Raw genomic sequence first — 22,790 nt, forward strand, 5'->3', positions numbered from 1 at the left:
CCCAGACAGGTAAGTTGTGACATCAGAGCTTGCGACCGGAGCAGGTGGGGCACCACGGGCTGTGTTAGGGGCCCCTCAGGCAGCGTTCTGTTTAACTGGGACAGGGCTCACTCCTTTCCCCGGAACACAGGGTATCCCTGCTGCTCTGCCTTCTGCCCTGCTCCAGGACTTCCCCTTCCTGCCTCCCGGGGGCATCCTGGACACTCTGGCCCCAGCACCTCCCCGGAGAGGAAAAAAGATGAGGGGTGAGTGGAGTAATCAGACTGTAGGGCTGTTCGTGGTGTGTTTATCTTTTGTCCTCTGCTAGGCTCTTCATCTGCAGTGTGAGTGGCTGGAGGGAAGGAGGGAGGTAGGAGTGAGAAGAGAGACCTGTGGGTCAGGAGCCCAGGGGCAAGAAGCCCCATCTGTGATGACGCAGGGACCCTGATGCCCCCGGTCCCCCTGCTGCCACGTGACCATGGTGCGGAAGTGCCCAAAAGGAGTCTGTAGCGGGGAAGACTGTGGACTCCACAGAAAAATCCAGATGAAAAAGGATTATTCTGGTCTTCCTGCTATCAGAAGCTTCTCTGACCCCTGGGAAGGCCTGCTAGTTTGGGAAGAAGTGAAGGTCACAATTCTTCTTTAATGGATGGCTGGCCCTCCCTGGCAGTTTTGTGACCACAGTGGATTGACCCCCTCCACCCCCCACCATGAGATCGTATCCCAAGGAAATGAGGTCACTGCTGGTAGGATCAACATTGCTCCAACCCAGACCTGTGGTTATCAGTGACATAAGACACTATTCTGGCCCAGCCCGGTGGGGAAGGAGGCCTGTTTGTTTGGGTGGTTGGATTCTAACCTGGGCTTTAGACAGGCCATTAATTACCCTTGGGAAAGTGGCCCCATAGGGTGCTCTGCAGCTTCAGGTTTCCAGGGGAGCAGGCCCCCCCTCCACAGACAGCGTGGCTGCAAAACAGTCCAGCCTTTGACTGCCCAGGCTTGGCTGCTCTTAATTATTAACCCGGTAAGGATTTATAATAAGAAAACGTAGTAACTGGAACTCTCCATTGATAATTTAGGGTATAATACAATGTATTTTACTTTCTAGTTATGATTTATAATGGCCAACCGCATGCCTGCCAGCCACTCAGGTTAGCCCTTTACAGTGATCATCTCATTTAATCAACACAGAATCCCTTGAGGGAGGTTCTCCTATTAGCCTTAGCCCCACTGTACAGCTGGGGAAACGGAGGCGCCAGGAGGCTCAGACCACAATGAGGTTAGTCAGTGCTGGAGCCAGAGTCGAACCCAGGTCTGTCTGGCGCCGGAGCCCGGCCTCAGCACCCCTGCCCTGCCATACTACCCTTTTCCACCCAGAGCATTTGGGTCTCCAGGTGCATGGGAGCTGCTGCTTTTTGGTCTGAATGTTTGACTGGAAGACTTGGATACACCCTTCCAGGGTGAGGTGGCCAAGCAGGCAGCTGGAACTCCAGGAAGCCATTGCCCACCTAGCAGGAACTTGGAGCTTACCTTGAACTGTGTTCTCACATGCTCTGTAGCAGGCCAAGTGGGGAGGCCGGTAGCTTAACCAGGAGGGGGACCTGGCCGTGTCCCTCAGAGCCCAGGTTACTTGCTCTGAGGCCTGCGTTGGAACCGCGTGCCAGATAGAGAGACCCAGGGTTGTCGTGCAGAGAAGCACTGGTGGGCCCGAAGGCTTCCGAGCATGGAGTGACAGGACCGGGTTCACGCTGCAGCCAGATCACCTCTTGTGAGGATGAACTGGGGGCAGGGTGACCTTGGAGGCCAAGGCCCGGGGGAGGAGACTGGGCGATGGCGGTGGAGAAGGGGGTCCGGACTCGGTGACCAAGAAGGGATTTCTTGGCCCCCCACCTGGTAGGGAATAGGTGGGAATACTTATTTATACCTGGCATGGTCAGGATTTAAAAGAAGGTCCTAGAGAGTTTGCTTACATAACGTACATCCCTCTCCTTCTAGCCCAGGCCCTTCTGTGGGCCTCACTGCTGTGTAAGTTTCCATTAAATCAAATTATTAAGCACGGAAGTCAGCGACTTTGGGCAGGAATCTGAACTATTCAAGTGCTCTTCTAAAAGCAAATAAAATTGTTTTCCGTAGATGTCATCGGACTCACGCCTCAGCCTAGAATTTCAGGGCCCTTGGTTACATTCCACCTACACTCCCCCAACCCATACACCCCCCCAGTCCCTCTCTTTCTCTCCCTACATGGCCACCGCTCACTGACCCCCATGCAAGCCAGCCAACTCCCGGACGCTGTGTGGTGTCCCCCAACTGGAATGCGCCCCCCTCTCCTCCACCGGCACATGTTGGTTACCTCCCCTATTCATTCTGCAGGGGTTGTGATCTCGTGCTCTGCGCTCCTGGCTCGGGGAGCCCCTGTCCCAGTCGGTTGGGGAGTCAGATGTGGCAGCCCACCAGGGTGTGGCAGATGGAGGTGACCGAGGGAGGCTCGTGGGGCACAGAGGGAATGGACCCTATATACCTCTGTGCCCTGTGGGTATTTGGGCCATGGGAGGAGATGAGGTGGGCTTCTGAAGGTTATCAGAAAGCTGATGACACCTGTGTCACGGTCTGCCTGGGGACACTTGCCTCGCAGTTTTTCCCTGATTCCTTGTCCCATCCAGTTTAATGCAACAGAAGGAGCATGGCTGTGGGTTCCCATGGCTTGTATCTGTCTTCCTCCAGGCCCGGTTTCATCCTTGTGGAAAGAAAACAGTTACCCTACTAGACGTTGTCTTGCTGTGCCTATTAAATGAGACACCACATGTGAAAGGCCCTGGCGTAGTGCTGGGCACCGCTGGGTGCCCAGAACTGGAATATCTTCTTTGATTAGTTATAAGCAAAGCCACTTTTTATATGGGCCTTAGACTATACCAGGGGCTGTGAAGCACTTTCCGTCCCTGAACACGTTAATCCTTGTGACGAGAAAAGCAACCTTTGAGGAGAACAAACTTGGTTTTTCTGGGTTGCTGCCTAGGCATCTTACAGTGTGATAACCTTACTCACCCTCAGAGTCTGGACGCTGAGATAAGGACTTTTGAGTTGAGGATTCCCGCCATGAGTTCCCGCTTTTATTTTCCCCAGGGCACCTTTTCAAATGACTACTTAAGAATTAAGGCAGGAGGAGAGTTGGTGACCCCTGCCCCGATCATCTTACGAGTAATAAGTGCGTGCTACCCAGCTCTCTATCTCCTGCTCGCTCCTGCCCTCCCCCTGGCCCATGGCATGCACACCCCCACTCCGGGGATCTGTAAGTACTAAGTCTTGGGACTCTTGCTTCCTTTGTGTGGGTGTATTGAAACTGGGCCTTCAATCAAAACGACCCTGTGGGTTTCACTTCCCCAGAGTGGGAGCTCGGATGCTGAGGGAGCTACCTGGCAACACGGTGTGGGTGGCCTGTGCTCCCTCGTTCAGCTGGTCATCATCGACGTGTTCTCGATTTAATACACCAGCTGATGGCCCCTCAGCACAGTCCTTACCACGGTGCTGTGAGGTGGATACCTGCTCTTACCAACTCAGTAAACATGGGTGTTTGTAAGAACAATAAAGGTAGGGGACGCTTTCTTACCTAGCATTTATGTTTGACTAAGATTGTCCTCTGTCCGTGACTGTCCCTGGTGTACATCTGGGAGAACTGGGGCCGGTGGAGGCAAAGCCACTTGCATAAAGTCAATCAGCTAGAAGGTGGCAGAGCCAGGACTTGAACCCTGAGAGGCTGGACTTCACCATGATTCTCTATGCTCTTTACCAAGAAAGGCCCGCACAGGGCCCACAGAGAAGTGAGTAACGTACACACGCCTGTCCTGGGGCAGCCTGCAGCTTTACTGCTCACAGCCCTGGGAAGTAGCCTGAACCCTGACCCCTTTTTCTTTTTTGTTCTTTCTCTCTTCTTTCTCCCTCTCCTCTCTCCTGGTTTTCTTTTTGAGAGGTGTATGTAACTTAGAGACCGCAAAGTGCACAGACCTTAAAGGTGAGACTTGATGAATGCTTGCCTGTGCTTACACCCATGTCACCATCACCCCATCAAGACAACACCTTTCCACCGCCTGGAAGCTTCCTTTGTGCCCCCTCCCAGTCAGCATCTCCCACCACCACCACTCTTGTGACTTTTATTGCCAGAGATTAATTTTGCCTGTCTTCAGACTTCACAGAAAGCTTTCTCGGTTTTACCGTTAAGGAAACCAAGGCTCAGTGAAGCAACTTGTCCCACGTCCCCTAGCTTCTTAGCGGCAGAGCCAGGAGGTAAACCCATATCTGTCTGCCACTGCCCCATGGGTCTTCTCATCACCCTTGCTAGTGACAGGAGGAATCAGGCCCATGGGTCCCGAGACAGCAGTAAATCGACAAAAAGCTTTTATTGCCTCTCCAGATGGGCTGATTCCTGACTGTCCATTCACCTTCTAAAATCGGTTCAGCCCCAGGGGCACTGGCTGGCTCAGTCGGTTAAGCATCCGGCAGTTGATTTTGGGTCAGGTCATGATCTCAGGGTTGTGGGATCGAGCCCCACGTCAGGCTCCACACTCAGGGAGTCTGCTTGAGTTTCTCTCTCCCTTTGCCCCTCCCTCCCCTTAAATAAATAAATAAATCTTAAAAAAAGAAAATCCGTTCAACCCCAGCTGTTAACATTAGCTAGCCTTGGCAGGCATCTGCGGGTGGCTGGCTGTGGGCAGGCTTGCAGCGCTGGCTAGGGGTAGCAGGAAGCCAACAGCCCCGGAACATCTGCCTTGCATTCGGAAGGTCTGGGCCTCGTTGGGTAGGTGGTGCAGGTGACTGAACTGCGTGTATCTAGCAGCCCGGGGCCCTTCAGGAAGGCACCTGGGAGCAGCCAGTTCTAGTCTTACATAACCAGACTGGCCCGAGCTCCGCAGGCCAGTAGGCAGGCTTTCCACCTCTCCCGAGCACCTCAGCTTCTTTATTCCAGGTGGCACCAGGGAGCCTGGGCTCCGCGGGCTGGGAGAGGCCCCCTGGGGCCTCGAGGGTGAGCTCACCTTGGTGCCACACCTGGGATTCACCTCTCCCTGCACTGAGGTCACCTCCAGAGGAGTGCCAGGGGATGACATCATCCCACAATCCCTCAGTGACGTGCTGAGGCCCCACCTCCCGGGTGGGAAAAGTGAGTAGCTTCAAGGAAGCTTGTTTGGGAAGGGAAGCCCGAGAAGGGAAGCCAGGGTCTTCTCTGGATGGTGATGTTCTGTTAATCACCCAGCAATCTCATCACTCAACAACCTTTGGATTTGCAAAGCAAGGCTGGGGTAGAAATTGGGCGCTGAAGGCTGAGGAGGAGAATTTGGCTGTGGAGATAGCCATCCTCCGGCATGCCCCCTGTGCTCCTGCTTGCTTCTCTCCCACTGGCTCATTTGTTCTTTTGGTTCCCTGATAGAGGCCAACGCTATGAGCCTGCCAAGCACAGGCCCCTATCTTCCCTCCCCACACCCTGTGTGTAGCCACAGAGAGCCAGCCCTCCCACCCTGTTTTCGCCCTTGACCCTAGATGTTGAGAGCGAGAGCAAGGGAGATGGTGTGAGCCCTGAAAAGCCTGGGGCTCAGGCAGAAAGCAGACCTGGGTTGGGATTTTAGCTCTGCCATTTCCTGCTGTGTGACCTTGGAGATGGGACTCACCCTCTCTGAGCCTCAGTTTCCTGGTTCTAAAATGTGAATCAGGACATTTCACAGGAACAGATGGGATAATGTGAATGCACATAGGCCCAATTGGGACTTTCCCGGTTTAATGGGCTGGAGGCCCAACAACCTGTCACTCTTTTGTCCTCAGGAACATCTTTATGACTCCCACAAGGAAACAAGCCCCAGGTGACTTTTTGAGCCCACTCTTTGTTAACTGAGCATCAGACAGCACATTAGGTGCTAGGAGCATAAAGACAGGGTCTGAGTGAAAGCCAGATGCCTTGCAGTGGCCCACGCGTTCTTTCCCAAAGATGCAGCTCTTTCCAAGGCTTTCTGGGAGTCGAACTGCTTCGAGCTGCAAGCCTTTATCCTACAGCCTGTGGACAGGACTCTGGTTAATGTTCACAATAGCCCCAGCCCGGCCACCTCAAGCTGCCCCCGTAGCTGTTTGCTAGGCCAAGCCTTTACATTCGGTTCCTTCTCCCCACGGGGAGTGCCCTGGGAATCAGACATGGGCTTCAGACACGGCCATCCAGTGTCCACTCAGCAGCTCCTCGGGGATGTCTCCAAGACACTTCGAGCTCAGCACAGCCACATGGAACTCGGTACCTTTTCCTCCCCACTGCTTTTTTTCCAGGGGCTTCCAGTCCAACAGATGGTTCCAGAAAGAACGTGGCAGGCTGCCTATATGCCTCCATCGAGCCACCCCCACGCCCCACCCAGCAGCGAGTCCTCCCTGCTCTGGCACACCATATCTTCTGTCCCTCCCTCCTGTCCGTCCACCCCCCACACACACACCCAATCCAGGGCGCCATCTCTCACCACCATGCATCAGCTTCCCATGTGGTCTCCCCAGTGCCAGTGGCCCCTCCCGTCCGTCTTCCTTGCAGCAGCCAGAGGCAGCCTGTTAAGGTGTAAGCCTGGCCGTGCCGCTACACTGAGGATGAAAGGCCTTACTGCGGCCTCCGAGCCCACCTGACACAGCGCCTGTCCATTCTCCAGACGCGCCACACAGCCCACTTCCCTCTGCTCTGCAACCATGGGGTACCACTCTGTTCCCCAAATCCGCCACTGCCAGGCCTCTGCACACTCTGTCCCAGGGATTCCCCTCCCTCTTTGCTGGGACAGCCTCGTCCTTTGAGCTTCAACTCCCATCTCCTCAGAGAAGTCCTTCTGGCCCACTCTCCTCAGAGGTCGGTGGCCCTGTTCGTCCCTCCCGTGGCACCCCACAGCTTTCCAGCAGAGCAGCCATCATAACTGGTGGAAGGTATCTATTTAGGACCGAGCAGGGCCTGTAAGGTTGAGGAAGGCAGAGATCACGTCTGACTGGTTACCCATTGCCTCGAATGCCTGACAGGTAGTAGGCACTCCCAAAGTATTTGGGGCGTAAATTCATGGTGCTGACGGATCCCAGTGTGGCGCCCTTGTCCTGGATAGCAAGGTGGCATGGCTGTCCCTGGAGCCCCCTGCCCCCACACACAAAGACACCCACATCCCCATCCCTGAGACCTGTGAATGTGTCACCTGACGTGGCCAAAGGACTTGTATAAATGGGACTCCGTCGAGCATCTTGAGCTAGGGAGATGACCCTGGGTTTTCCGGTGGGCAAAGTGCAATGACAGAGTTGCTACAAGAGGGAGCTAGGAAGTCAGAGAGGAGCAAAGATGCTGTGTGGCTGTCCTGGGTTTGACGTGGAGGAGGGGCCGTGGGCCTCGATAGCCTCTAGAGACTCGGAAAAGCAAGATGAAGGATTCTGCCCTGGAGCCTCCAGAAGGAGCACGGCCCTGCAGACCCATGTTCCACTTCTGACCTCCAGAAGTGCAGCATAATAAGTGTGTGTTGTTCTCAGCCCCCAGCTTTCTGATAATTTGCTGCAGCAGCCACAGAACACTGTCAGTCTAGTCGTGTCTCTGACCTGGTGCGTGCCCCAGGGCTTTGTGGGCGCTGGACACCGAGGATGACCACCCGGGGAGTCCCCCTTTCCCAGTTGAGTGGGAGGGGGCTCAAGAGAGTAGGAGTAAGGTACCATGTGCCTGGTGGTGCCAGGCCCTGATGCCTAGTGAGAGTCCCATTTCTCAAGTGTTCAGACACCCCATTAATAGCGAGTGGTTGTATCCCATTTAATAGACGGGTTCACAGAGGTGAAGTTACCTACTGAGTTCACATAGAAAGTAGCAGAGCCAGGATTAGAACTTGAATGTGTCTGACTCTGAACGCCATGCCCTTATCACCCCCACCTCCCTCCCTCCCTCCCTCCCTCCCTCCCTCCCTCCCTCCCAAGGCCAGCATTTGGAGAGGGCCCTCCAGGTGGGAGCCCTGAGCCCCCGTGCCTGAGCAGGCACTCGCTTCCCCGAGATGAGAGTTCTAGTTATTTGAGCAGTGGTCACCAAGGGAAATGGCCCCTGGCTGGCCCCTGCAGCTGGGATGGGTGCCCCATCTCAACAAAGGCTTCTGTACTTGTCTCCCTTAGCGTGAATGAGCTCTACGTTGATGACCCGGACAAGGACAGTGGGGGCAAAATTGACGTCAGCCTGAACATCAGTTTACCCAATTTGCACTGCGAATGTGAGTATTCCCGACAGCCCTCTGCTCCAGCAAGACCCCTCTGTTAGGCAGAGCTGGGTGTGCAGAAATGACGAGATGACCAGGACGAGTCAGCAAACAGGGCCAGCTGCAAACAGCAGGTAGCCTAAGATTCTCCTTACTCTTTTTTGGGGGGGAAATGTGATCAACCATGCATGCATTTGGAGGTTTTCTGGAATACAGAGCCCATGAAATTACTTAACAGGGATTACCTCTGGAGAGTAGCCACGTTGGTGTGTTGGGGGCTGTCTCTCAGGTCAGGTTCCCAAGAGGCAGAGTCTGAGATTTTCTGCAAGTGAGGAGGAGTTCCTCGGGAGGAACTGGAAGGGTGTGGGGAATGCAAGAGGACAAGCAGAGATGTAAGTTCAGGGGAGATCTAATCACAGCCTGATTTCATGGGGAGCCGTGGCATATGCCACAGTTTGTCCTACCCAGTAGCAGGGGGCCGGGCTATTATTACCCATATCCCTGGCTAAAGGCTGCATGCAGGGCGATGTGCGGGGGAGGGGTGGGGGGGGTCACATAACCTCTCGAGCATCTCGAGGCAAGGAGACCTCCCACCAGCCAAGAGCCATCACCTGGAGAAGGATGCCACTCTGAGGTGTTAGCAGCTAGCAGGAAACTTGGTTTTTTACTTCATACTCTTGTTTGTTTGTTGCACTTGTTTTAACTGGGAGAATGAATTACTAGTATAAAACAAAACTCACTGGAAGTCTGGTTTGGAGTCAGAATCTGGCTCTTTTGCCCACTAAGATTGTGTGACCCTGGCGAAGGTGTGACCTCTCTGAGCCTGTTTCCTCATCTGTAAAAATGGGTTTAGTGCCGTTTGTTGCCTGAGGTTTCTGGGAGGATCTGATGAGCTGGTTCCTAAACTTATCAAGTAGACTGGGTGTCCCCTCCTGGCCTGGGGTTTTAGTGTCCCTTTGCCCCAGCCTGGCACGTAACCTTCTGCGGGCCGTTCTCCCACCCACTCCCTTCCTCCTGAAGGACAGAACATCGGGTGTGTCTGCGGGCAGAGATAGGGAGAGATTCAGTTCTGTTACTGCTTTTGGTGAGAATTACATCACAATTTTGAATTCACAGTGGGCCCTGAGCCAGGGAACCTGTTGAAATAGGTCAGTTTTATTTTTATTTTTTCTCTTTCTTTTAGAAAAATAATTCATCTGGCAGCTTCTCATTCAGGAGTTGGTCGTGTCTCTGGAACAAGGAAATTCTTAGTCAGGCCAGAGGACTGGGATGAGTGGGGCAGGGGAGGGAAGGGATGTGGTTCCCGGCTCTGTCCCAGTGATGGGCCGTGGCCCAGGAGGGGCCGGGCAACCTCAGGCTTCAGGCTTCATCAGCCCACCACGCCCTGCCGCTCTGCAGGGCCATAACCTGTACCCGGGCAGCTCCCGCTTGAGCTCTGCACCCTGGCTTCTCTTTAAAAGAACTTCACATTTTTATTAAAGAAAAAAAATGCACGCTCATCATTGTACCTTTGGAAAATCGGAGCAGCAGAGAGAAGAAATCCATAATCCCACCCCCGTGCTAGCATCTCTTGACATTTGACGCATCCCATCCTGTTGGCCTTCCTTTCTGTGCATTTCTAAACACGGCTGGGATCTGCTGCGTGTGCAATTTCATATCCTGGTTTAAAAAGTAATATTGTGAACTAATACAGGAGTATATTTTTTACTCAAAAAATCATGTTCAAAATGCAAAAATATATAAAGAAAAAAGTAAAAGAAATACATGTTCCCTGGGGGGCTATCCACACCAGAGGAAGCTTCTGCTAAGAGTTGGGACTCCTTCCCCACCCCTCTGTGTCTGTGTGTCTGCGTGTCTGTCTGTCTCTGTCTGCAAACACATATCATGTTTAGGTGGAGATGTTTTTTGGTTTTTGGTTTTTTTCTTTTTACATAATTGGGACTCAACTGCATGAGACCTTTCTGGGGTTTCTTGTTTTTTTTCCGCTAATATCTCGGAGCTGTTCTTACATTACTCATAATATTAGTAAGATGATAGCCCAGCTGCCATTTATTCCACTCCTACTCCAATCCAGGCTCTGTCCTGACTTCTTTGGCTGTGTTAGTGCATGAAGAGGAGAGGTGCTCTAGCCGAGTGGCCAAAGGGTGTGGCCTCTGGATTGAAACTCTATGGGTTCCAGTCCAAGCTCCATTGTTTCTTAGCTGTGCGATCTTAGGCAAGTTACTTAACCTCTCTGTGCCTTCGTGTTCCCCAGTATAGAATGGGTTTGATAATATCTTCCCCACAGGGAATCTCAGATGGTGCATTCTTATATAAAAAGCACTTAGAGGAGTGTCCAGCACATAGTGAGTGCTGTTTTAATTTTTTTTAATCCTCGCAAGCTTAGGGTAGGGGAGGAGACTGAGGGACAGGAAGGTTAGGTAACTTGCTCAAGGTCCCACAGCCGGGAAGGGGCGGAGCCAGGAACCACAGAAAGTGGCAGCCCCAGATCCCAAGCTCTTAGTCACTGGCCTGCTCTGAGCCGCCGCGCCCCACATGTGGATTTCGCTCCGTCCGTGTGCCCGCTGCAGAGCATTCGGAGGGGGTATTCCGTTGACCAGCCCCTGTTGACAGGCAGCTGGGCTGCCTGCAGGGGTCACAGTTTCAAATAAACTTGTCCAGAGCAGGCTTGCACACATGTCTGGACATGTGTGCATCTGGAGAACGGGCTCCTAGGGGTGGAGGTGCTGAGTCAAACAGGGACCCGTTTGCATTTCTTTTAAATCAAACATTACGGCATCAGCATTTCCCACATACTATAGACCCGCGGGCGTCATTTTAAATGCATCATATTTCCTTCTGTGGATGGGCCGTCACTCACTTCCCCATCCCCACGGAGGAATAGGATTGTTCCCATTTTTCCTTTTCAGGGTTGGCTCACATAAAATTGCTTCCAGCTGTTCTTCCTCTGTGTTGCAACCTCCTTTCCAGGGCTTCTTTTAGGGAATTTTCTGCATTTTCATAGTTTATAGACCCATGCCACTTAGACCATCTCGGGGAATGCAGTTGGTGTGGGCCTGCCCATTTTACAGATGGGGAAGCTGAGCCACAGGTGGAGAGTCACATTGGAGTCAAGGACCAGGACTCCCAGGCCCCAGGTTTCCCATTTGGTGTACTGAGGAACCCGGAAAAGTGCGTGAGTTCCAGGAGGGCAGGACCTGCAGGAATAGGCATTTGGTAAAAGAAGGTGTGAACGAATGAATGATGAGGGAAGCAAGTGAATGACTGCCTGGACCTGTTCGCCCAACGAATCCTGAGACTGAGACACACTGAGTGCCGCCATTCATGAGGCACGTGCCGTGTACTGTGTGCCAGACCCTGTTCTAAGCATTTTCTACACATCCGTTATTTGATCCACGTAATTCTCCAAGGAAGGTCTATTATCACCCCCATTTTCCAGAGAAAGAAATAGGCATCGAGGGGCTCTGTGCCTGGGCCAGGATTGCACAGCTGGTAAAAGGCAGGGCCAGGCTTCAGACAGCCTTTGAACCCGACGCTCTGCTTCTCCCTGTGGCCTTGCACTGAGCAGAGCCCTCACCCTGGCAGCCCACAATCCGCCATCCCTGGCCCCGTTAGCTGCTACCTCCCGCAGCTCTTTTCTTCTTTCTTTGTAGCCTCAGGCAGTGGCAGGGACGGGACCTTGTAGGCTTGCTCCCTTTTAGTCTGGCCATCACCTTCGCCGCCTCCTCTGTGGGCTCTGGGCCCCAGACTGTGAGCGCCTAGAGGGCCTGGGGCCCGCCTGTCCCTGGAGCAGATGGGGGCGTGGAGTGGACGGGAGTGGGGGTCCAGGGAGGAGAGGGCTGGCCCCACCCCCTCTGCTCTGGGCATATGTTTGTGACTCTCTCCTCTCCTTGTCCCCTGCAGTGGTCGGGCTCGACATACAGGATGAGATGGGCAGGCATGAGGTGGGGCACATCGACAATTCGATGAAGATCCCGCTGAACAACGGGGCCGGCTGCCGCTTTGAGGGGCAGTTCAGCATCAACAAGGTATGGAGACCCTGCATGGGCCCCTTTGACCCGCTCCCTGTCCCTTCAGTCCCTTTCCTCCCCAGAAACTGGATGGTAGAGCTCTGTGCTCCCTTGGCCCCCCTCCAGCCAGAGCCTAACAAGTATCAGGGTGCCCGGAGTTTCCTGCTGTGAATCTGGGTGGGGGTTCCAGGTTCCCCGAGGCGTGGAGCCCCTGCTGGCTAGTTGAGGAAGGGGCTACTCTTCTTCCCGACAGGGAAGACATCAGGTGATGAGAAGACCATGGGATTTACGGTCCTGAGTGTGCGTCCCAGCTCTACCCCTCTTGGCCACCCAGCACCCTCCAAGTCACTGCTCCCATCTTAGCCATCTGTAGGGGGAGGATGTGATGATGGTCGTGATAGAATGATACCACCCGGTTCACAAAGTTTGTATGAGGATGAAATGAGCTATTACACATTCACCCAAAAAACTTTGATGGGACACCTTCTGTATTCTAGGGTGGGCTTCTGGCTCTGGGGCTGCCCAGAATAGATGGAAGGGACTGGAATTGGTAGAATAAATGGGCAGAGTTCCCGTGCTGGCGGAGCTTCTGTGCTGGAGGGGGAGACAGAAAATATACTAACTGAGAAGCATTTTGGGGGGTGGTAGGCGCTGTGATGAGGAAGAAAGCAGGGGAAGGGGGGAGAGTGGGGTGGTTTGAAAGTACCTGGTAGGCCCCAAAGGACCACTCGGGCATTACTGTTGTTTTGTTGCTAGAACCAGGAACTTGAGCTCCTGGCTCAAGGATGTGAGCAGAGTGCATTTGGGAGCGCCGGGGAACCCCGGTGGGAACCAGCAGAGGTTGCTCCCTTTTCAGCTCTTCTTACGTATTATCACAGGGGAGCCTCTCAAGAACCCCGTGAGGTGGCATCATGTTACAGATGAGGAAGCTGAGACCCAGAGAGGTTGAGTGTCTTGCCCAAGATCACACAGCTATCTCCCTTGTTCCATAGCTCCCCTTCCCCAGTCCCAGCCAGACTGAGCCATTGCTCACTCCTGGCTTCTGCTTGCCCTCTTGTAGCCTCTGTCAGAACACCCTGCCTCTGGTCCCTGACATCTGAATCAGACATTGCGAACCCACTGGCCACACCCAGCCCAGAGACAGGTTATGTTTGTCCTGCACAGCATTCAAACACGTCAGAGCCAATATCTAAAGATTGGGAGTCGAGATTTTGGGCTTTTCAAAGTCAGAGGCTCTAGCCACCCTGGACCCATATCCCATTGGCAGCTGGCACATGCCCTCCCTTCCCACAGTTCCTGTGGATGGCTGCAAGGCTGGGCTGGGCTGGGCCACTGGTGTGACTGGACCTGTCTCTCTCCCGTGTAATCTCAGGGCCTCTCCTCTCCACATGGCTTCCATGTGTGTTCTTTCTGGCAGAGTGGCCTTCTTCCATGAGAGCTCAGGGCTCCCTGGAGTGCGAAAGCAGAGGATGTCACTTGTGCCACAGTTTAAGTTAAACTAAGTCACGAGGTCGGTGCTCTGCTCCGTGATTCAGATTTTATGGCAGTGGTGATGGGAAGCCGTTTGAGTTTTAAGCAGGGAAGCAATGCAATCAGATTTATGGTTTAGAACTATACTGTCCAATGTGGTAGCCATTAGCCATGTGGGGCTATTTAAATTGAAATTCCTTAAAATTAAATAAAACGAAAAATTCAGTCTTTCAGTCTTACTAGTCACATTTCAAGGACTTTATTAAGAGAGACTAGTGGCTACCATATTAGTGCTAAATAACATTTTTATCATCAGAGAAAGTTCTGTTGGACAGCAAAACTTCAGAAAGCTCACCATGACAGCTGTAGGGGAGCCCAGTGGAGGGGGCCAAGAGCAGAGGTCATGGTCCATGGTTGTGCAGCAGAATTGGAGAGAAGTGGCCAAATTAGGGATGTGGAGTCAACAAGCTTACTGATCAGTTGGAGGTGCGTGGTGAGGGCAAGAGTGGAATCAAAGCAACCTCTTCATTTTTGTCTGGACTACCAGGAGGTCCCATTTTCTAGATATAGAAGTTTGGGTGAACATGGATTCTGTAAATGATGGGGCTGGGAAACCGTAGTTCAGTTCTGGACGTGTTTCATTTGTGATCCCCCCAGAGATGTTAAATTGGAGGTGTGTTTCTGGGGTTCAAGAGAGTGTTCTGAGCTGGAATGTGAATATGGGAGTCATCAGTGAATAGAAGATGGTGGCAAAGGGTCCATGGCACCAAAATATAAGAACCCAAGGTCTTTTTTTTTTTTAAGATTTAATTTATTCTGAGAAAGAGAGTCAGAGTGAGAGAGCACACAAGCAGGGGGGAGGGAGAGGGAGAAGCAGACTCCCCGCTGAGCAGAGAGCCCCCGCATGGAGCTCAATACCAGGACCCTGGGATCATGACCTGAGGCGAAAGCAGATGCTTAACGACCGAGCCACCCAGGCACCCTAGAAACCCAGGGTCTTGATGCAAATGTGGTTTGAGGACTGATTTCTGGTACACTCCAGAGTTGAGGAGCAGGGAGATGAGGGGGTGACGAAAGGTAGGAGAAGGGGCAGCCAGGCAGGTAGGAGGGAACCAGGCCTAGGCGGGCCCTAGAATCTAGAAGAGAACATCCATCAAGGAGGAAGGCTGGTGCTGCGTGGGCGGGGTGGCTCACCGACCCGGGAGCTGCAGGGAAAGCCCATGACATGGGAGAGAACAGGGCTGCTGCACCACCAGCGCTTTGGGAAGTGCAGACGGCACAGGGTCCGGGCGGCAGTGGCGGGGTGGCCTTGGAGAGGCGACGGTGGGGTCTGCGCTCACAGGGAGATGGGTGAATTGGCGGTAGGCCCGGGCTCTGGCTCTGCCCACAACTATGCACCTGGAGAACTGCTGCTCGTCCACAGACCTCGTCGATGAGGGTCCCTCCGGAGTCCCTCCTCCCCCTTCCTCTGACCGCCTCCTCCATTCTGCCTCCTGTGTTGCTACCGTGCACTTCGCTGCTTGACTTCTTTTGACCGTCGTCCCCCACCCCTTGCTGATTGATTCATGCATCTCGCTATTGCACGTCGCGGCGTGCCGGGCTCCACGCCGGGCACTGGGACGCGGTGCTGAAGGAAACAGCCACGGTCCCTGACCTCGGCGGCACTGTGGTCGGCTACGGGGTGGTCGCCAACCACAGCTGAACACTCCAGCGAGTGTGTAGTCTCGATGAAGCGGCTGTGAAGAGAATGAAGGGGGTGCTATGGCGGAGGATCACGGAGGAACCCCACGGAGACGGGCGTAAGCGAAGGCCCGTCCGAGGGGTGACGGCTGAGGATGAACAGACACGCACACAGCTCCCAGTTGTGGGGGCCTCACCTTGGGGTATGATCACCCGGCTTAAATATTTGTGCCCCGGCCTGGGGTGGACACCGGAGAAGCAGGACCCCCACCCAGGAGATAGCCCAGCAGCACCGCCTCCTCCCCTCCGCAAACATGCCCAAGGCGGCAGTCAGCTCCCCTCAGACAGGCTGTGGCGGGGCCCCGGCTGGCTCTGGGGGAGGGGGGCTTGCTTTTTGGGGTCAGACAGACCTGTGCTTGAGAAGCCTGGCTACAGTGCTCGCTGACGGAATGTCTCTGGGCAGTTGAGCCCCTCTGAGCCTCAGTGTCCTCATCTGTAAAATGGAGATCCTAGTACTGCCCTCACAGGTTGTAAGACATGAGCAAATTAAAATACAAAGCACTTAACACCGTGGAAACGGGGACTCGCGGCGCTGCCCCTTCCCTGGCCTGCCCTGTCTCCTGTCAGTGGGAGCGCCCATGATTTCACCAGCCGGCACCCACTGTCACCCGGGTGCAAGTGTGCTCGTAGAATGTGCACGGATGTTGTTCAAGAAACGGGTCTTCTCTGGTCGGGGAGGGCCGGGGATTCTAGGAAAGTGTCACGCCAGCCCTCGCCTGTGGCTGCCACCTGTTGGGTTCCTACCTGGCCCTTTCCCAGATTACCTAGTTAGTCCTTGTAACAGCGCTGAGGAGACTGAGGCACAAGGAGTTAAGTGGAATTTGAACCTGGGCAGCCTGGCTCCGGGCCCCTGCTCTCCCCCTGCGTCCCCTGTCCCCTTGTTGCTCCTCCTTGCCAGCGTCTTGGTCATGTGAACTATGACCACTTGTGTCCATTCACTCCAGGTCACCGCTCAGGCCACCCTCTGCCGTTGTCCCTTTGCAGGGAGTGGAGACCCCCACTCTCGCTTGTTCCGGGCGCATGCCTCCTAGGAGCTCTCAGGCAGAAGGTGCTCGACGAGAAAGCCAGCAGCCGCGGTGTGCCCTGATGGTGGGTGAGCTTAGCAGCTGGCCCCCGCCCCTTTATCTCCCAGCATCAGGCTTGCCCTGTGGCCTCCTTATTTATCCATCAGGAAGTCGGCCAAAAGTCAGACGTCCAAGGTCGCATGATCCAAGCTGCATTGGCAGCCCCCAGCAGCCCAGACTCCTCGCTGAATCACCCAGCCCCCAGGAGGAGGGCAGGATGGGCCCGGGTTTGGGGCCTGGCTCCTTCTATATGTTTCTAAAATCTCTCAGAGACACTGACGTAGGTTCCCAAGTCACAGGCTCTAAAAGTGTCGTCTTTTCTTTCTTCAGCCCAGCGTGTGCCGGCATGAGTCAGCCACCTGTGCTGGATTCCTTGTGGAGGGGGAGTGGGTCACTGAGTCACAGCCTCGCGGGGAGGCAGCGGGTGGCGATGCGCGGGAGCCAGCCTCCTTGACTCACTGAACTCTGGGAGCGGGAGGCCCAGGCTCCAGACCCCATTCTGAACCCTGCCAGCCTGTGGGCCCCACTCCGTGGAGAAACTCCAGAGGACCCATGCCTGACGCTCTTGGTCTCTTACTTCCAGACGTGATAGACAACAGGGCCTGTAGTCCTCCCTTTATTGTGGGAATTTTTTTTTAAGATGTTATTTATTTATTTGTCAGAGAGAGAGAGAGAGCACACGCAGGGGGAGCGCAGGCAGAGGGAGCAGCAGGCTCCCCGCTGAGCAAGGAGCCTGATGCGGGGCTTGCTCCCAGGACCTCGGGATCGTGACCTGAGCTGAAGGCAGATGCTTAACTGACTGAGCCACACAAGCATCCCTGTGAATTTTTTATAATACACATTTGTATAATTAATTATTTAAATAAGTAAAAATGAAGTTAAGAAATTGTTTTAAGATACAGTGGTCTTTTCCCCATGCCCTGCCCGTGTACGTGCTGTCCTGAATTCCAGGAGGGTCCTTCTGTTCCCGGCTCCTTGTTCTGATGATGGACGTGTTCATTGTAGGAACCCAACCCAATAACGGCTGCCATGGGCTTTGCACGCCTCACCTCCTTTAATCCCCCAATAACCCTCTGTGGTTATCATCGCCATTTTGCCAGTGGGGAAACTGAGGCACAGAGAGGTTCCTGACCTTGCCCAAGGTACCCCCGCTGGGGGTGGGGCCAGACTGGAGTGTAGAACTCAGCTGCTGCTCTACCATGGGTCACTGGGCCCCTGAAGCCCGCGTTCGAGCCTGTGAGCTGAGGCCAGGCCATGCCCTATCAGCCTGGCTACCTTCCAGATCAGTCTGCAAAGCTCAGGCCCTCGTGAAGACAGGAAGATTTTTAGAAGCCCACGACTTTGTGCTCGAAACAGGCATGCTTACAAAATAAACGACTTTGATGGACTGCTGCTAAGCCAGAAGGTATAAGCCATATTTCTTCCTCTAATATAGCTTACCAAACCTCCGTTGAACTGGAATAAAGTAAACTCTGTTTTTCGCATGGCATTGGGCCTTTGCTGAACAGCCCCATCTCCCTCTAATGCTTCTTTGTTTCCTGATGCTACCACCCCCTGCGGGCCGTTCTCTTACTGCAGCTTCAGTACCAAACTCTTCTAGTTCCTTACAGATGCCCGCCAACTGGGCTGGGCAGTTTCTGACCTCCAAACTGATTCATGCTGTTCCATCTGACTACATGCCTTTCCCCTGTTCCCAAGTAATGCAGACTCATTAGCACAAGAGGGTCCTTTCTGCTGAGAAGCCCCCTCTGAACACTCCCAGCTGAATTGGGGGCCCTCCCCATGGCCCCCACGGTCTATACATCCCTCTGGTCCGTGTGGGTCGCACAGTCTCACTTTCTGTTCCAGGCTCTTGTCTGGCTATCTTCCCAAACCCAGCACGTCCCAAGGGATGGCTGCATGTGGCCATCAACCCAGGCCTGCTGAGGTACATGGTGGGAGGGAGTATCATGTCCTGCTTCAGTGTGCCGAGTCTGCAGTCCAGCAGCCATGAGTTCAAACCACAGCTCTTGACATGTTCCTTAGCAAGTGTCTTCACTGCTCTGAGCCTCAGTTTTCTTTTCTGTAAAATGGGAATTAACAGATGTAAAAATCAAAACTGCTATTTTAAGAATTAGTGCCATTCATGGGGCGCCTGGGTGGCTCAGTCGTTAAGCGTCTGCCTTCGGCTCAGGGCATGATCCCGGCGTTCTGGGGTCGAGCCCCACATCAGGCTCCTCCACTGGGAGCCCGCTTCTTCCTCTCCCACTCCCCTGCTTGTGTTCCCTCTCTCGCTGGCTGTCTCTCTCTGTCAAATAAATAAAAAAATCTAAAAAAAAAAAAAGAAGAAGAAGAATTAGTGCCATTCATCCTTTGTTCATTCATCCAGTACCTATTTTGTGGGGGATCTGCTGGGGTTTGGGGAGTGAGGATCAAATCAGACACATCTCCCCACAGGCATGGAGCCAACATTCTCTGGTGAGGAAACAGAATAGAACGAGATAAAGATCGGGTGGCAGGTGCTGCTGAGTGCTTTCTCAGCGGGGTTTGCGGAAGGGGGTTTGGGAGGCTCCCTGAGCAGAGGCCTGAGGGAGACCAGGGAGAGCTGCGTCAAAGAGGGTTCCAGGAAGGGGTCACAGCCACACAGGACCGAGGCGGGACCACACGGGCACTGTTCCCAGTGCCACAGGGAGGCTGGCATGGCCAGCGAGTGTGCAGAGGAGTCACACAATCAGATGTAGGGTTCAAAAGGACCCCTCTGGTTGCTGTTGGGGAAAGGCCTCGGGGTGCCAAGGGCAGACACTGGGAGCCCAGTGGGGAGGCTGCCCCCACTGTCCAGTCTAGGGGAGCACCGGAGGCTTGAGAAGTTCAGGTGCTGGGCGTCGTGAGGGTAGAGCGGACAGCCTTTCCGGGTGGGCAGGAGGTCAGGGGTGAGAGAAAGATGGGGCCAAGATGATGCCAAGGGTTTGGCCTGAGCTGCTTGGTGGAGAAGGGGCCTTTTGGTGCAGCAGAAGTGCCCCGGCAGAATCCACAGGATTGCCACAGGATATCAGTCCCTCTCCCTCTGCCAGGGCCTCAAGGCCCGGGGAGGAAAGGAAGCCACCATAGTCCTGCCTTCAAGGATCCCCCAGTCTGGGGTGGTGGGGCAAATGTGGGTAAGTAGTGTTGATTTGTATTTTGAGAAGGTTCAGTTGGTCTGTGGGCCTCAAGGTTCAACCCACCATAGGGCCAACAGCCAGAAAGTGGCCGGTGGGCAGGTGCCATTTCAAGCCCTGGCCTGTGCCAGGTGCCCAGCTATGTTCTTTGACCCCATAGTCCCGGCAGCCCCCTCGGGTAGCTTCTGTTCCTACCCCCATTCTACAAACGAGCAACCTGAGGCTCAGAGAAGGGCAGTAGGTCCTCCAAAGTCCCATGGCTCGGACCACGCTGGGATCCTGATCCAGATCTGTCTGACTCCTGGGTGAAGACCTGCCCCCCACCTCGGGGGCAGCCCACGAGACTCCTGAAACTCGCATCTCTCCCCCAGGTCCCGGGCAACTTCCACGTGTCTACACACAGTGCCACGGCCCAGCCACAGAACCCGGACATGACTCATGTCATCCACAAGCTGTCCTTTGGGGACACACTACAGGTGAGCAGGGTACACACAGGTGGCGTGGCTGGGAGTGGGTATACAGGGACTGGGTCACCTGGAGCCTTCTGTCCTCTCTGGGCACAAAGATAACATCTAGACGGGTCACCCCCTCTGAGTCTCTGTCAAACAGCGCTTCTGTATTATTCCTTCGGAGCGTGGGCCTGCGGTTTTGACGGTACCAGTGCACTTGGACCCTTGGGTTGAGACCCGGAGCCTGGGGAAAGGGACGCGCTTTTCACGAGCCAGTACTACGTGCTGGCGCTCTCTCCGTGCCAGTGTGGCCTTACGAGGTATGAGGGGGCCGCCACATGTGACAGCTGTGAAGCTGGGCCCAGAGAAGCCACTTGTCTAGGGTTCCCCAGCAGATCTGTCTGATGCCAGGCTCCAGCCTATGCCCCTCTACAGCCCCTTCTGCCTTCTAGCCCAGTGCCCACGCCCACCAAGTAGGGGTACCGTGGTGAAGGAAGCCTCCTGACAGTCCTCGGTGAGGAGGGAGAGGGCCACCTCCAGCAGGCCCAGCCCAGCAGCTTCCTACCCGCGGCAGCTGTGTAAGAACCCAGCACAAACCACCCGCTCTCCACCAGCGGCGGGCAGGGAAGCTAGGATGTTCTCTCTTCTCCACTACTCCCGGTGCTCCTGAAGCTAGATTCTGGAACTGAGGCTCAGAGTAGGGAGGTAACTGCCCCAGCCACAGTGCTGGGATCGGGAGCCCAGGTCCTGCCACCAAGCCTTGCTCGATGAGAATCCTGGTTCCTGGTTGAGATTATTGGAGGGTGGGGTTCCCCCCAGGGATGGTGGTGGTGTGCTCCTGGGGCTCACATAGGCCCACAAGCACAGCGCACACACCACTATGCCTTTTATGCACACACACATGTGCTCAGACTCACGCACACACTCATCAGACACACGCTCAGAGGTACGCCGACACACGCATGCTCACACATATACCCCGAGACCCATCTCTAAACACACACGCCAAGCGCACACACACCCAGACTCTTGCCCAGACACAGCGCACGCACACCACCCAGAGACGCGCACAGCTCGCCCATGTTGGCACATCCCACATACACACTCGTCCCCACGCTGCCCCACTCAGTGCACCTGCCAAGCACCGTTCTTCAGACGCAGGACCTTCTTTCACTCTCTAAGCAGCCCAAGAGGTGGGTACTTTGTTGTCTCCATTTTACAGGTGAGGAAGTTGAGGCACAGGGAAGGGCCGGTCTGTTGCAAGGCCTGAGTTCGAATCAAGAGTCTGGCTTCCGGCGGCGCTGCTGGTCCGGCCTCCCCCGTGCGCCCTCCCGAGGGCACACTGCCCCTCACGCACATGCACTCTCACAGCTCCTCTCCGCTCCACATTGCCTCTGCTTCCTTCCCTGTGGGCACCTTGTGTCCAGCCTGAGGGGCCAGTCATCACCTCTCCAGCCCCTTTGGAGGCCACAGAGATCTTCCTCTTGGAAACAGGGCTTAGGAACAGAGAAGGCCTGGCCGCCCCGGGTGCCGTGAGCCAGACTCCCTGCCTACATGCTTGGTGAAGCACAGCCTGCCCTGTGACCGGGGACCCCCTTCACGCAGGGCTCGCCAGCCACGGGGTCCCCGCTCTCCACTCAGGGTGTTGTCGTGTGTTGGCTCCCCAGCCTGCCTTTCCGGATCCAAAGCCAGATCCACCACTTACTAGTTGTGTGACCTTAACCGAAGAATTTATTCCCGCTGAGCCTCAGTTATCTCATCTGTACAATGGGGACAGTAAATAGTACCTGCCTCAGAGGACTGTAGTGAAGATAAAATGAATTCCTGCACATAAAGCCCTTAGATCAGTGCCAGGCACAGAGTAAGCGGTCGAGGAAATGAGCCATTACCACTGTCGTTGCTCTCTGCACCCTAACTCTGCACCAGGCCGTGCAAGACCAAGCGGGCTGCCAGCCTTTGAGGGGCTCACGCAGCCATGGAGAAGTCAGAATGCGGGGTAGTGATCACCCCCAGTGGGACGGGGGCTGACAAGTCACAGGCAGAGGTAGGCGGCAGGCCATCCATATTCTAAGCATTGGGCAGTGCCCTAGCTGCCTGTAGACCCACCAGCTCGGCAAACCCGCCCGCAGCCTTGGGAAAAAAGTCGCTGTGAACTCTGGTGTGCACAGGGGAAAACTGTCCAGGGTCACTCAGTTCTGCACAGCCAGAATTCAAACCCAGTCTTTGTACCACGCCACACTGCTTCCTCGTGGGAGCTGTGGACACCAGAAGCCTGCTCTTTCTTACCTAGAGAGCAACGTTACAGGTGACCCCAGGTTTAATCCTCACAAAGACTCCCTTAAGGGTCCTGGATGGCATATGTTGTTCCTGATGAGGAAACTGGGTCAGAGAGATTCAGTAACTTGCCCAAGGTCACACAGCTTATAAGAAACCAGGTATGTCTGGCCCCAGGTCTTCTATTACTGTGCTTCAGACAGTCTGGATTCATCAGACCCTCTTGAAATTTCTACTCTGTGCCAGGCCCTGGGACTACATGATGGGTAAACGATACCGGGTTCTTGCTTTCAGGAGAAGAGGTAAATAAATAAATGTGATAATATAGGACAAGGAAGGTTAAGGACAAGAGAGGCATAGGATTCTGGGTAGTGATATGGGAGCAGGGACAGGGTTCATCCTAGCCTGGGAAGTCAGGGAGGGCTTCCCAGAGGAGGGTGACCTCACAGGTGGCATGTAAGCC

The 22,790-nt window shown here is 54.5% G+C and overlaps 1 protein-coding gene across 4 annotated transcripts in view; it reads left to right on the forward strand.

Annotated features, from left to right (window-relative positions):
- Positions 1-22,790, forward strand: part of ERGIC1 (endoplasmic reticulum-golgi intermediate compartment 1) — a 101,954-nt gene that overhangs the window by 57,796 nt on the left and 21,368 nt on the right. For 3 of the 4 annotated variants that reach the window (XM_026510976.4, XM_026510977.4, XM_057312328.1), the window contains exons 4-6: positions 8,107-8,201; positions 12,090-12,214; positions 19,976-20,080. In XM_026510976.4, the coding sequence (XP_026366761.1) occupies positions 8,107-8,201; positions 12,090-12,214; positions 19,976-20,080 (325 nt within the window). The remainder of the gene's footprint in view (positions 1-8,106; positions 8,202-12,089; positions 12,215-19,975; positions 20,081-22,790) is intronic. The other variant, XM_057312329.1, reaches the window with a different exon arrangement.

The sequence above is a fragment of the Ursus arctos genome, unplaced genomic scaffold (genome assembly GCF_023065955.2).
Source record: "Ursus arctos isolate Adak ecotype North America unplaced genomic scaffold, UrsArc2.0 scaffold_15, whole genome shotgun sequence".
Classification (NCBI taxonomy): Eukaryota; Metazoa; Chordata; class Mammalia; order Carnivora; family Ursidae; genus Ursus; species Ursus arctos.